Here is a 14,849-nt window from a genome sequence, read left to right as displayed (position 1 = left end):
CTGTTATTGGAATAACTGGACAGGAGAGTCAGGTTTCATTCATACAAACATTTTAATCAACAGCACAGCCACTGAAGGAAGCAAGAAAAGACACTTATTTACAGTCTGAATCCCCTGATTCATCCATTCACAGTCACCCGTCAGTAAAACCAGCACAGAGAGGTCACTTTTAATTCTAATTCTTAGAGTTCGAGTGAGGCAGCTTTTCAAAAAGTGGTGGACGGGTCCAGACCCGACTCCTTTAAAACATCTTCAGTCATCATCTCAGTCGCAGATGTTCAGATAAAAAAAGAAAATGGAGATTGTGTCCAGGAAAGACACGGTGTGAGGAGTATCACAGCCCGCTCTGGCTCCATCCCCAGGTGGGGGCGGATAAGATACTGGATATTAGAGAAATCTGCGAGGCGACCCACATTCCCTGATCGTCCCTCAGCAGGAGCGCCGCCACGCGACCTGCGACCCCGGACGTCTCCGGTCCTGGAAACCAGAGTGCCGGGGCGTCACTTGCCGGTGCAGCCGGGGTACGGAGGGGGCGGGGAGCCGGTGACGGGCGGGGGCTGCGTCGGGGTGTAGGGGGGCGGGTGGAGGGCCGGAGGGAACATCTCACAGTCGTAGGGATACGGAGGCGGAGGACCTGATGTCAGAAACCAGAAATAATGCAGCGTGAATCAATGCATCGATTTTGACAAATGACAACTATTTAATCAATAAATATGTTTCCTGTGTGAAAGTGAGCAAATTGAATTACACACATGAAAAGCACTTCATACATGAAGTTTGATTTGATGGAATTCTATACACCCATGTACATGTTATCTTATTAATAAAGTAGAACTTGCCAAAAACACTTAAATATAAATGCAAATAATGCGCACTGTGCTCTTGGTATATTTATTTAATTTTAAAAAAGGGCTTCGATGGCCCACTATAGTCCAACCAGATACATAAAATTTGCTTTATTTGAGGTGAACGGTCAGATTTTCTGTATTATTTTCCATGTGTCTAACATGACAATTGCGCCCTCTGGTGGATAAACGGGGAAACTGCACTGTCGACCAAAAAAAATAGAATCGATGTAAAACCTGCAGGAAGTTCATTTATAAAACCTTCAGCAATCATTAATCACTTGTAAAAAATATTAAGGGGGAGTTTCATTTGAAAAACTGCTTGATTTAATGCATTATGTGCATGAAGAACACGCCCCGTGCAGCAGCCAGCGGAGCTCTGAAGTCCTGAAATACGATCGTGAGGAACGGCCCGTCCAGCGTGGCATGAAGGCCGTCCAGCAAGGAGAACAAAACGCCATGAATAAATGATGAGCGCCAGAAAAAAAAAAAAAGGCCAACAAAACTTGACGTGCCCGAGGCTGAACCGCGTGGAGAAGAAGATCCGTGGAAAAAATAACCTCTTTCCGTTCAGTTCAGGGACTGTGCTCCGGGCCAGGGAGGGTCCTGGAACATTACACCCCATTCTACCCGGGTTTCTATTCTATTCATATCTGGGAACAGGAAGGCAGCAGATGAGGTTTCAGGGGGAAAACGGATCCGTCCGGCAACGTAAGTCAGGAAACCGTTGGTCACCTCCGAGACTGGAGGAATAATAAACTTCATTATTATTGAGAGAAGAAAGCAGCCTGATCAGATGTCTTTAAGCGTCTGTTTTTGGGTTCCACCACCTTCACACTTCATGAAAACATCAACTCATCGGTATAAAGAGGCGTGTCGTGGCGTCCCGCTGCCCTCCGTGCACGTGCCGCGCCCTTTGACCCACCTGGGTACCCCTGGGTCACGGTGTTGATGTAGGAGGTGCTGAAGACGCCCACCCGGGCGCCGTGCCCGTTCTTGATGCACATGTTCATGCAGAGGAACAGCGCCACCACCGCGCCCATCAGGAACACCACGCCGAACACGATGCCGGAGATGGCAGTGCCCCTGCAGCGCACGCACGCACACACACACACACAGAAAACACACACACACACACAGAAAACACACACACGCCACACAGTGAGCCATGCTAGCCGCTCTCCAACACACTCTGCCTCTGAGCCGCTGCCATGGAGATAAACTGCAGTGGTGTGTGTGTGTGTGTGTGTGTGTGTGTGTGTGTGTGTGTGTGTACTGGCACAGTGAAATACAGAGGAGTCATCGTTAGCAGGTACGCTCCGTGGCGAGCGTGAGTCAGAGAAGAGGAAAACCACTGGACTGTCAGTCAGGATGCAGATTAGATAACCGATCCGAACACACACACCGGCTCAGAAAGGCTTTTGTAAGAGTGTGTGTGGTTGTTTCTATTAGGTTCTCATCAGTAAGTTAGTAAAAAGTCCCTTTTTGTTGCCAGTTCTCATGTTTTAATCTAATGTCGCGTTTGTAGCAGAGCAACAGAGGAAGTGCCGAGTCGCGGCAGCCAGAGGTCAAAGGTTAAAGAGCAGCTGGTACGAGCATCAGCTGAAACCTTCAAACCAGTGAACACACACACACACACACACTCACGAGAGGACGTCTCCCACGTAGGCGTAGTAGGAGCAGCAGAACGACGGCGACCCGTCGCAGCAGAACTCAATGCAGCCTTCACACTGGGCCCCACTGCCGCCTGCAACACACACACAAAACACACACACACACAAAACACACACAAAACACACACACACGCTGTTTAGAAGCCGGGACGCCACAAACTGCTGGTGTGAGCAACGTAACTGAGGTTGAAGCATCAGGCTCGGTGTCGTTCGTCGGTTCCAGAGCCTGAATTCGTTGTGATTTACAGAAAGTTTCCTTCAAGCGGCAGAAGCTGGGTCTCCTGACCTCCCGACCTCCTGACCTCCCGACCTCCTGACCTCCTGACCTCCGTCGCCATAACGAACTCTTTCATGACTGGAAACCAAAGCTCACGATACAACTCTCTACACCTGGAAAGGTGCATTAGAAAAAGAAAACCATCACAGCGTGTGATTCGTAATGAGCCGTGTGAACGGAGGAGGCGGGTTGAAAGAAGAAGCGATCAATACCTGCGGAGCGTCCCGGGGCGGGGAGATGAAAAACACCGTCCCCGGGGGGGGGGGGGGGGTTCACAGGGGAACCCGCTGCTCTGCTGCAATTAAAGTTCAGACCCTGCCCCTGCTTTAATCTGCGCTCTTTAACTCCGGTTTGTAATTACAAAACGGAGTCGGAGAGGGCTTCCTGATCAGGCTGCGATATGAAGACGGCGAGCAGGAGTCTGGCTGCGGGGAAACGGAGGACGGCCCAAACGCACGTTTACAGAGACTCGAGACACCAGAACCCCGTTTTGTTTCCGGTGAAATGATTTACTAGAACTCATTTTTCAGCTTTTCATCGCCGCCCAGCGATTTTTAAGGTCCAAAAATCTCTTTATCACCATTTTGACATCTTCTGAGAGTTCGACTGATCTGAGAGGAGAATAATCACTACTGGCAGATCTCAAATGGGAGTTTAGAGTCCTGGAAAAGCTCCTTTCAGATGATCGGCCTCATCTGCATCTCCGCCACTTTCCCACCGACGAGGGCCGGTCCATTCATCCAGAGGCTGGGTGACTCATCCCGCTCTGGCAGGACGCAGTCGGTGGAAACGAGGAGGAAAGAGGTGCGCGGGATATGAAAAGCAGAGTGAAGAGGGAGAGGATGGGACTGAGAGTGGAGGGTTGGAGACATGCGGGAGTCAGCTGCTGCTGAGAGGCCTTCAGGATCCGTCCAGGAGCCGGTTCAGTCCAGGGTCTGGAGGAGGAGGAGGAGGAGGAGAGCCTCCACATGCAGCAGCTCATGTGTGATTAAAGTAGTTTATTACTCCTCCACCCTCAGCTCTGCACACAGCTGCGTCTCTCTGGACTCGTCTCAACCTGCGGCACCACAGGCCTCTCCAGCACTCTGGAGTTAGGTTTTTTTGGTTTTTCCCCTCCCTCTGTTTGCACCTTGGCAGGGCATACCCTTCAAAATAAAAGACATTAATCCTCCATCAGCTCCCAGGCTTATAAAAAAAAAAAGTAGGTTAAAGTCAAACACAAACCACTGATGCTTTCAGTTTGAAGAAATACAGCGCGCTTCAATGGAACTATGAGAAGCATCAGTTTTGACATGATGCAGATCACAAATTGGTTTTTTTTTGATGGAATAAGGAACAATTCTACAGTTTCTTTCCTAATTTTTATCATTGTTTTCACTCAAAATAAAAGAAGAAAGTCATTTCTGAATGAAAGGCATCCAGGGAGCCTCTGATGTTTCTTGAATTGATCTCTGGGGGAAATTCTTGAGCCTCCACGCTAAAAGGCTCAAATGTGCGTGTTTTCGGTTTGTTTTGCACTTTTACATTCATTATGCTTCTATTGTGAAGGGTTAGAGTGTGTGTGAAACAAGCTGCATGTTCGCTCCACAGCCCTGTGTGTGTGTGTGTGTTTGAAACAAGTGCTGCGCCCCCCCCCCCCAGGAGGGAAACACTCGGCGGATCCAGCGGGGCGCCGCGCTCCGCTTCCCTCCTCCCAGCGTTTGGTGCCACATGCCGGGCTCTGTCTGGGTGGTCCTCCGAGGTCCTGGCTCCTGCCTCTCCACACACACTCTGAGACAATAGCACTATGTCCTTAACCCCCCCCCCCCCCCCCCCCCCCCCTCGACACACACACACACACACACACACACACACACACACACACACACACACACACCTCCCCATCTCCACCACCTCCCCCCAGCGCACTGCCGTCCTGCACGTTTCACTCACACTACCAACTTTTCTTGGCTGAATTCCACCAATTTCTTTAAACTTACCCACGAGGACGCCCAGCAGCAGCGCGCTCCCCAGCCACGTCCACCTCAGCGGCCGCGCGCACCTCCTCCAGGAGCGCTCCATGTTCTCCCCGCTCCGTGCGTAAAAGCTCTCCAGCGCCGCCGGTCCAGCGGCTCGTCCGCTCACCTCAGCCTCTCCTCCGGGAGCATGTTGGGGGGGTTCTACCCGCGGATCAGAGGAGTGCGGCTGCGTCTTGTCCCACCACGTGCGCGCGTCCAGACCCGCACCTCCGACTGACTGACTGCTGCCGCCGCGACTCCTGGGGGCTTTTATCGCGCTCCCCTCCCCCGTGGGCTCAAGTTACCCTGCTTAGGTTTCCTGAGAGAGAGAGAGAGGGAGAGGGAGAGAGGGAGAGAGAGAGAGAGAGAGAGAGAGAGAGAGAGAGAGAGAGAGAGAGAGAGAGAATAACAATATACATATTTATAGTACTATAGACTATCCTGTGTTATTATATATTATTATATCATGTCATTTGGCGCCAGTTTTATATCTAAATTCAGTCTTGTAATCAGTGATTTGATGACTCAGTGACATTTTTAAAAGAACAACAAAAAGCGTGTTGTACTCACGAGCCCCCCCTTCTGTCCCCACGATTCACGCGCTGCTGTCACATCACGACCCGCACGACTCCCAGCTTCACACCTGAGTGGCAACCAGCCGGCGGACAGCACGAGGCTGTGTTCCCATGTCTCCTCTGGACACCTCAGTCATGAACAGCTTAGAGGGTTTCCCAGAGCATTCGGTAGATGTGTGTGTGTGTGTGTGTGTGTGTGTGTGTGTGTGTGTGTGTGTGTGTGTGTGTGTGTGTGTGTGTGTGTGGCTTCTCTGTGACAGCATGTTTCACTTATAGGGAAGAGAACTTATTAAATCACAAATTAAGGTCAATAAAACATGAAATCTTCAGTGGTGTTCTTCAGGGATCCGTCCCGGGGCCCCGACTGTTCTCTCCCAATATACAAAATCAGCATCAATTCTGCACAGAATGGAGAAGGAGAGATCTCAAGACACTGAATTTCTTTCTTTTTCATGACTTGGAAGGAACTGAAAGCTCATCACAGTGAGATCTTTTCAATAAAGCTCATAACAGGCAAAAACAAAAATGAAACGACTGAAATAGAAAAGACAATGAAGCAGTTAACGGCAGTGAAGTCTTCCATCCTTTCCTTTGCCCTTCAGACAGGGACACTTGATGGAGGTGAGGAAGTTTTAACGGGTGTAGAAATGACCTTGGTGTTTATTGTCCAGGGTTTTTTCACTCCACCGATTCCAAAAAGCGCCGATCTTCAACACTTCCCACCGTTGTTCTTGGTTCTCCAGCTCCACCAGACCGGACACGCTCTACAACGGTCTTCTTCCCCCAATCAGCCTCACCTGAGAGCCTCACCTGCCTGATTGTAACTCCTCCCATTGGCCCCCAGTGGCGGGTAGCTCACAGCACAACAAATGAACAAATACAAACTGAACGGATCATCCAGAAATGGCTCTTAACCGGAACACCATAATGTAGTTCTAAACTGGCAAAAACAAACTTCAAAAAATGACTGAAATGGATAAAATAGTGAATTAAAAAATGGAATGGATTAAAACAAGCAAAATAATCAATATCTGGAATGAGCGCTGCCACTTTTAATATACAACATTCATCAACAGATAAAAAGTTAAAAGTAAATGTGCATTGTTTACAGGGTTTTTTTTTTTTTTTAAGCACCTCTTCCTGCAGTAACATTTGGCACAATTTAACCAGTTTTTATGGGCGAGGAGCGAGGGTGGCGAAGGGATGAAGGTAATTTAGTTCTGGGAAATGCCACCCACATGGAGGAGCCGCGATGATTCATAATGTCTTCCAGATGTTTCTTCAGAGTGTGTGTGAGACGGTGGGACATGTAAAAACAAGCAGGTAACACACACACACACACACACACACACAAAAGATGGTGGGAGATGCCTTGTTGGAACTTACTGGCCTCGAAACTCCCTGAGAAAAATGATTCTGTAGAGAAGAAAGGAGAAGTTTCTCAGTCCGGGCTGGTTGTTCAGGCTTCCAGGCTCAATAACACATTATATCATTACCGAGATTACAGAGATGGTCAGCCTTCCTCCTAACCAGCTTTAATCAGTGGATAATGATTTCCTTTGTTCTGCTCCGGAGGCAAGAAGGACATCCTGACCCGGAAGTTCCACCTGGAGCCATTCAGCCCGAGAGCGGCACGACTGAGGACAAAGTCAAACACAACGCTGAAAAGCAGCGAAAAGCATCATCAGAGGGTTGGAACAAGTGCATCACTGGTTTATTCAGAAGCTCCACATCACAATGACTGCTTGTCACCCAAAGCAAACTCTGATTACTGCTATTTTTTTCTTTTTTGAGGCTTCTGTCTGGTTCTTTGATCATCAGTTCATATTCAGCTCAGTGAACCAAAAGCTACTGTAGCAGTGGTTGTTTTTTTCCCCCACTGTGTTTAACTTCCTGAATCAATTTCCTCTGCTCCTGCAGAGTTTTTGTGATTCTGATCATTTCAAACAAAAAGTCCCCTTCCACAGGACACGTTCCCACTTTTTCCCACCGGAAAAGCTGCTGCTCTTTATTTATGGCTTCCTCAAGCTTTATCAAATTCGTGGTGTGTCGAGCAACAAAGACCGTGAACTGTCTGCTGTGAACCCTGGGCGTCACGTGTAGTGTGTGAGAGATCCTGCTGTGATTTACAGCGTTTCGCTGGGATTAAAATCAGGTAAAACAGCCCCATCCGGTGGACAAATCACAAAACTGCAACCAGGATTCTGAAGGATGTGGCTCCCAGACTGATCACGTTTAATACCACCATCTAGTGGACATGACGGGCACTTCAGTAGAAATACATATCAATAAAAAAAAAAATAAAAATAAAAAATAATAATAATAATAATATATATATATATATATATATATATATATATATATATATATATATATATATATATATATATATATATATATATATGTAGTGTCTGTGTTAATGCAATACACTATTCTTTATTCCCTTCAAGTGAAACAACTCTAATTTACACAAATATCCTTTCAAAACCAATACGAACAAGTTTCATTTTCTGTTTATCAAAGGTCAAGCGTGTGCGATTGATGCAATGCCGCATATATCCACGAGGTGGCAGCAATGATTCTTTGTTAACTGTTTTATTTAGAAGCTGAGATATTTTGAAATTGCATCTTTTTTTTGCTGCTTTATCCTTGAATTGAGTCATGTGAAGCGCCACACTGTGGCACACTGTGTTACTGCAAGCAGATACATCTACAGCACACTCCATTAATGTTTTTGAAACTGTAGTTTCTTTTAAAAAAAATCACATTGTCCCTTTGAGAGTGAAAAAAAATCATTTCTGACCATTGACAAAAAACTCTGGAGGCATTTTTTGCACAAGTCAATGTGATATTTTATTCATGAACCTAGGACCATATATAACACTGTATAAATACTCTTTATATTCTACTTCCTTCTGTGATCTCAATAACAAATAAAAAATATTAAAAAAGCCACATGATTATATTTAAACAGGCTGTACAAAAATAAATAAAGTTAGGATATTCTGTACAAAAGGAGAAGAAAAAATCTTGGAAGTGCCTTCGCAGAAGGCAGGAGAGACTTACTTATGAAGTAGTAGCAGGAGACAAGTCCCTCATTAGGTCTCCGCACACACACGCACGCGCGCACACACACACACACACACACACACACACACACACACACACACACACACACACACACATTGACATACACACACACCCACATACACACTCTCACAGTCCTCTTTGGTCTCGGAAGAGTTCCCTCACTGAAGGCAGAGTAGATGAGGGCTAGATATGGCTAGAAAGGTCGAAGTACGGAGTACTGAGGCTTTGAGAGAAACGGGGTGTTACGATGTGCCGCTGGCAAAGATGAAGTGCTTCAGGTCTGCGATAAATAAATGTGGACTGAAGTTTGAACATAAACACTACGAGCTATTCCTATTTTCCATACCTGATGGGGTGGACAAGTAGACTATGAGCTATTCTCTTTCATTTATATACTCTGAAATAACCCCCCCATCCCCCCCATCCCGACCCTTATTGGTCTGTCCAGCCCAGCTTGGACAAACATTATATACATGCATTAAAACTTTCACACACACACGTACATACAGCTTGTTTCTCTCTCACAAACACACACACACACACACACACATGAACATGACGCCGACATGGTGAGCAGCATGCTTGAGCAGTCCGAGATGGTGCAACTGTGACCTCTGACCCCGAAATGGATGGAGGGAATGGTCCCGCATTGGTAGCTGGAGTTAAAAGTCGCCGCCGGTTGCACTCTTCTTCTGGATGTAAACATTCGTCTTCCAGCCAGAGGCAGAGAAGACGAGAGTCCGCTGGAGTCCTCAGCAGCCGCTCTGATTGCAGAGTTCCAGCAGGGGTCGTGGTCTGTCTTTGGGGTCACAGCTGTCGTGGGTTAGCGTGCGGCCGTCGTGGCCGACGCAGCGCAGTTGGCGCTTGCGGAAGCCCCGCCCGCAGGTCTTTGAGCAGAGCGACCATTCTCCGAGGAGCCAGGAGGGGCACGGCTGCGAGGCGCAGGACCGCGAGGCCAGGGGTCGCAGCTCCTCGGGGCAGTCCTCAGAGGGACGTCCCTGAGGGTCCGCGCACACCACCTCTCTCTGCTGCGTGCCTCCACCACACGTCTGGGAACACGGACCCCACTCCCTCAGGGTCCACTCGGCTCCGCCCACCTCTCTGATGGCGTTGATGGACTGGCGGCGGCCACCGTTGCTGTTAGGAGTTGAGGCGGCGTTGTTGGGTCGAGGTGCAAAGTAGCTGTACTTGACTCTCGGCCGGGGAGCCTCGCCGACCGACAGCACTTGGATGGTGAGGGGCTCGGGGAGCGGCGCGAAGCTGCGAAGGCGCTCCAAGGTGGCAGACGAGCCGCTGTACCGCAACAGTGCCCCTTGCAGGGGAATGTCCGTCTCCATAGTCATCAGCTTGTACTCGCCATTCAAGAGGTACGTTCCATCCTGGCGACGCACCGCCAAGTAGCTGTTGTCATGGCGACTGTTGCCGGGAGCACGCTGTTTGACGTCCAGGTGGGTGGCACCAGCGGGGATGGTGACCACGTCCTGATAGCCAGGCCTGAAACAGAAGCAGATGGAGGTCAGACTTGTCGGGAACAGCTGTGACACACGCTCAGAGACAGCTGTGCAGCTCAGCGCCGCTCACCTGGCTCGCTCCAGAGAGCCGGACACTTTCTTGCAGGTGGAGCCATCCCCACCGCACACGCCGCACTTATCAAAGCGTCGGTTGGAGCCGATGATGCGGTCACAGCCCGCCTTCACGCACTGGCCTTGGACACAAACGGAGGTGGAGTCCGGGCTGCAGGGAGTTCCATCAGCCACCTGGGGTCAGCAGAGAAGCACAGAAGATTTGTCAGAATTCTGTCTCAAAAGACTGTTACACAAGTGTCAAAAGCCTTTTTCAGCCTTCAGGCTGAAAAGACTGTAAAGATCAACTTGGAGATCTGTATAGGCACAAACTCTCATAATATCTGGTAGTATTCGCTCACGCTCACCTTGGATTTGAGGACAAAGAAGTATCCAGTCCCCTTGGCTCGGCACACCAGCTTGCAGCGGTCTTTGGGTGAGACTCCAGCATACTTGGGCACCCACTCAACGCCCTCGCCTGAACCCAGTGACACTTGAGCCGACATGTCATTGTGGGCCAGACACTGCTCCTCACGAAACGAGAGGCCTGAGAAGGAACCCAGAGATGGTCAGATTTACTGCTTGCTCAGTCTGACAGGTGTGAGAGCCTTCACACCAGAGTACGAGGTGACAAGGGTTTTGAGGATGCTTTGCAAATATTTACCATTGGTATCAGGACAGGCTTCAGTGTTGCAGGAGCGGTACTGGATCCTCTTGCCCTCGCAGTATTTCCCTCCATTCTTGGGCATTGGGTTGTCACAGGAGCGGAATGAATACTGCACTCCTCCACCACATGTCCGTGAGCAATCCCCCCAGGGACCCCACAAACCCCAACCACCATTGACAGGAGTCTGGAAGAAACAGAAGTGTAAGTATTTCCATTTAAAGTGATTCTGGACAACATGATGGCCACAGGGTCTTATCGTAAGGATGTGGTTCTTACCTGGTGTTTCGCTGCCTGACTCTTCGTGAGGCACTGGCCGGCCAGGCAGAAGCTGTCGTGTCCGCATGATGTCCCATCGGCCCAGGGGAAGTTCTTCGTCTGGCACACCAGCAAGCCATTGGACGTGGTGACCGTGCACCACAGGGCTGCGCACGTCGTGCTCAGGTCTGGGCAGTGCTGGGAGTCCTCGCCAAATGTGAGACGGCACTGGTGGTTGGCGTCATAGACCGTCCCTGGGAGCGGCTGGGGAAGGGCCTGAGGCTTGACTGGCTTGTCCAGGAGGCAGTGACCGTGGCCGTTGTCCAGGAAGGTGGTGACCATGAGAGCGGAGCACGGAGACCACGGCTGCTGCTGGTCCAGATTGGAGAGGGTGGAGGCCATCATGTGGGAGCCCCAGTGGGCGCCATTGACCCCGGAACACAACTGGGCATCGTCATGAGGCATGTTAAAGACATGGCCTGGAGAAAAAATGGATCATAATGTGGTTTTAGCATCTCTGTGGGTGGATATCCATGTTTTTTGCAAAATTTCAAAACTACAGCATCATATGTTCCACTTACCCAGTTCATGAGCCACAGTAAACGCTGCCTGAAGACCATCATCTTCAATTATTGAGCAGCTTCTGTCAGGGTCGCACACAGTGCCGACGTCCGCCATACCCAAAGTGTCACAAGAGTGGGCACCACAGAGGTCCTGATCAGGGGCGCCGGGAGGAGAACAAACATCAATATTCCACTTTTTCCTTTCTGCTATTTGTTTAGTCCTGTCGCACCACTTCCACTCCAACCTACCGTCCTGGTGAAGAGCACAGCCGTGTCGTAGTGCTCCGGGTGGCGGTCGCTCGGAGGGTTGTGCTGCCGCTGCCACTGGCAGAAGTTGCGCAGGGTCATGGCGGCGTTAGACGACACCTGAGGGCCCCGCTCCTCCTCGTACACCACCAGGAGCTTCACCACGGCCAGGCTGATGGAGTTGTGGATGCTGGGGTGGCGATAGAGGCGCGACGCCACCGCCATGATGGTCAGAAGGTAAGGCTTGAGCCCGGCGCCGTGGAACTCAGCCATAGACTGGTCGGCGACAAGCATGATCTCGAGGTAGCGAGGGGTGGAGACGAATCGCCTGGTCCTGCTGTGCACTGAGGGGAGAGCAGAGAGAGAGCGAGGTCAGGAGAGCTCATGTTAACCTTTGGTTATTGATGGTTATTGACCTTATTAGGACCAAGCAAACATCGGAGCCCTGCTCTCAACTAGATTTACACAATCTGTTTATTTGTGTGTGTGTGTCGGTATGGATGGAGGCTCAGAGAGCTCCGGATGTGCCTGGAGGAGCCTGGCTGCCCTGACTCAGCATCACACCACCGGCGGCTCCTCCTCCTCCTCATGGGTCCACATTCCTAAAACGACCTTCTCTGCTGGAAAATTATGCGAGTGAGAAAGGGCGAGAAAATCCTTTGTGTGTGTGTGTGTGTGTGTGTGTGTGTGTGTGTGTGTGTGTGTGTGTGTGTGTGTGTGTGTGTGTGTGTGTGTGTAAGGGGCAAGAAATGTCTGCCGGTGCAGAGTTGTACCAGGAGGCGAGTTTACGCGTCTCAGCGCTGCCGGGCTCTGGCTGGTCCCAACCCCTTGGCTCCCCTCGACTCCCCTCCCCCTCCCCTTCCTCGTCACTCCTCCTCCTCCTCCTCCTCTTTCCTCTCAGAGAGAAAAAAATGCCCCCCTCTCCTTTACCCCCTCCCCCCTCCCTCTTTAGTAGTGAGCGCTGACAGCGCTGTCAAAAGAAGTCCTTTGCGCACGCTGCGCAACTTTGGCGCACAGACAGCTTCAGCTGACAGCAGCCTCGCAGTCACAGCAATCACTCCTTTTCATGTTCAAGTTTCATATTTTCGTATTTGAAGTTTTACAGGTGGTGAATGATGCTTTTTTTTCTTTCTTTTTAATGTTGCATTTTGCATCTTAAATGAGGGATTTTCAGGTTTTTCTTCAGCACTTTCACGTCGCCAGACGTGGAACTGGAGCGCCGTGCGTAATAAAAATGAGTAATAGACTGTAAAATGTGCTCAGCATTACCTGTCTGGTCTGCGTTAGGGGCTCCGTGACTGGCGTCTTTCTGCAGATTCTTTGGCACCCTCTCCTCGTCCTCGTTGACCCCGCACTTGCTGCCCTCCTCCTCAGCCGGAGCTGCACGTCCTCTCCGGCGGACCGAGTGCGGGTCCTCCTCCGTGCCCAGGAAGCCGCTCGCGTTGAGCGGCTGGATGAAGTACTCTTCGCCCTGGAAGTAGAATCCCCCCCGGAGTCCGTGGCACAGATTGAGTGCCGCGGCGGAGTGCTCCTCTCCGTTCACCGTGCCCGAGAAGAAGCAGCCCGGTTCGGCTCCGGTCTTTGGACCCTGCGTCGGGTCGGATTCGGGACTCCCCACGACGTGGAAGACAAAACCCGGTGCCAAGAAGGTCTGATCGGGCTCCAGCTGCAAAACCAGTCGCTGGCCAAATACGTCCAACCGGTACGCTCTCAGCTCCCCCTCCTTCTCCTTCTCCTCCGCGGACAGAGTCCTCCAAGGTTCGGCCTCGCTGTCCGACCGGGCCAGCGGGTCCAACCTCACCGGCACCACGGTGCTCTCCTCCCACGCGCTCACGCACAGAGCGCAAATCATGCCAACGGAAACGCGTAAAAGCCACATCATACCACCGAAATCCGACAGGAGGATGTGAGCACTGAGAATAAAGTTTTTATTATGAAGCACGTAAATCCTTAAAAAAAAAGATGAAAAAGTTTCCACTATGAGCTACAAAGACTTCCACAAAACTGTCCTCAAAATTACGCACACGCGTAATTAAATTTACAAAAGGATCAAATCCAGTGCAAAACTCATGTAAAGTTCTGTGCAGGTCTGACTTGTTGCAAAAAAAGTCCGCTTCATGAAATGAAAAATAAACGCTGGAGCTCAGCGGTAAATTCCAACAGGTCTTTAAAACTCAGTCTCTGAGTTCGGAGGCAGCTCTTTGCTCGCGTTAGTCTGCTCCCTGCTCTTGCCTTGCAGTCAGAACCGAGCCAGTCCCCTCCTATATATGCCCCTGCCTCGGGACCACCCCCTTCTCCGAGGGCCCTTTCATCTGAGCGGGAGAGGGGCCAAATCCCGTGCGCAAAGAAAACGCACCAACGACCTGGAGCGTTGCCATAATAATCAATCATTGTGGAGGATGGAGAAACTTTTTTTTCTTTCTCCTTTTAGTCAGAGCCTGTCTGTCACAACTCACAGCAACTCAGAGTCACCGCTGCTCCATTATCTTATTATGATTTCACACAAGGCGCAGATGTAGAACATTAGAGGCCACATGTTACTGATCCTGCGCTCCACTTTCTGATATGTGGAGCCAGTTCCAGCGCACAGAGCTGCGGGCTGATGTGGAGCGGTGTTGGAGTGTCAGTGCAACTTGAGAAGAGAGGCTCGGGGAATGGGAACCGCACCGCGGGAGCCCGTGCTCACCTTGTGTGTGCCAAGCCCGGCTGCGGAGCGCCGTGGCCGGGCTCCTCCGGCTCCGCTCCCCGGGGAGAGGGAGCGGAGAGGGGCCGCCGGGGTCTTAAGGTGGAGCCGCCGGCTCGCGGGGCCGCTGCGCGCCTCAGCCAGGCCGGGCAGAGCCCCTGTCCTCCCGCTGCTCCCCCCACCCTCACCCGCCACCGAGCTGTGAGACAGTTTACCCTTTAGAAATAACTGTGAAAGCGCAGATCCTGTTATCACGCACGGAGGAAACCCCGCTCTGTTGAAATAAACACTTTCAAAACGCGCACTATCCAAACAATCATTTTCCAACACACGGATCTCAGCTTATTAAAACGAATTTAATCTTTTTAGATGAGACAAAATTGGCGTTACACAACAGTGATTAAGATTTAATCGTG

General features: G+C 50.5%; 2 protein-coding genes across 2 annotated transcripts; both read right to left on the bottom strand.

Moving 5' to 3' along the window:
* Positions 1-48: 48 nt before the first annotated feature.
* Positions 49-5,012, bottom strand: LOC115385800 (cysteine and tyrosine-rich protein 1-like). The gene is made up of 4 exons (XM_030087878.1): positions 4,775-5,012; positions 2,493-2,592; positions 1,771-1,931; positions 49-634 (listed from the first exon to the last, which is right to left on the bottom strand). Exons 1-4 carry the CDS (start codon positions 4,854-4,856, stop codon positions 501-503), a joined length of 477 nt encoding a protein of 158 aa, XP_029943738.1. The 5' UTR covers positions 4,857-5,012; the 3' UTR covers positions 49-500.
* Positions 5,013-8,238: 3,226 nt separating this feature from the next.
* LOC115385805 (A disintegrin and metalloproteinase with thrombospondin motifs 1-like) lies at positions 8,239-13,969 on the bottom strand. Its single transcript, XM_030087880.1, has 8 exons — positions 13,020-13,969; positions 11,754-12,094; positions 11,523-11,655; positions 10,963-11,420; positions 10,684-10,870; positions 10,388-10,566; positions 10,039-10,214; positions 8,239-9,951 (listed from the first exon to the last, which is right to left on the bottom strand). The coding sequence occupies exons 1-8, from the start codon at positions 13,630-13,632 to the stop codon at positions 9,210-9,212; spliced, it is 2,829 nt and encodes a 942-aa protein (XP_029943740.1). The 5' UTR covers positions 13,633-13,969; the 3' UTR covers positions 8,239-9,209.
* Between the last annotated feature and the right edge of the window lie 880 nt (positions 13,970-14,849).

Source organism: Salarias fasciatus, unplaced genomic scaffold (assembly GCF_902148845.1).
Source record: "Salarias fasciatus unplaced genomic scaffold, fSalaFa1.1, whole genome shotgun sequence".
Taxonomy (NCBI): Eukaryota; Metazoa; Chordata; class Actinopteri; order Blenniiformes; family Blenniidae; genus Salarias; species Salarias fasciatus.
Note: the sequence above shows the minus strand (reverse complement) of the source record. Positions and strands in the feature narration are given on the sequence as shown.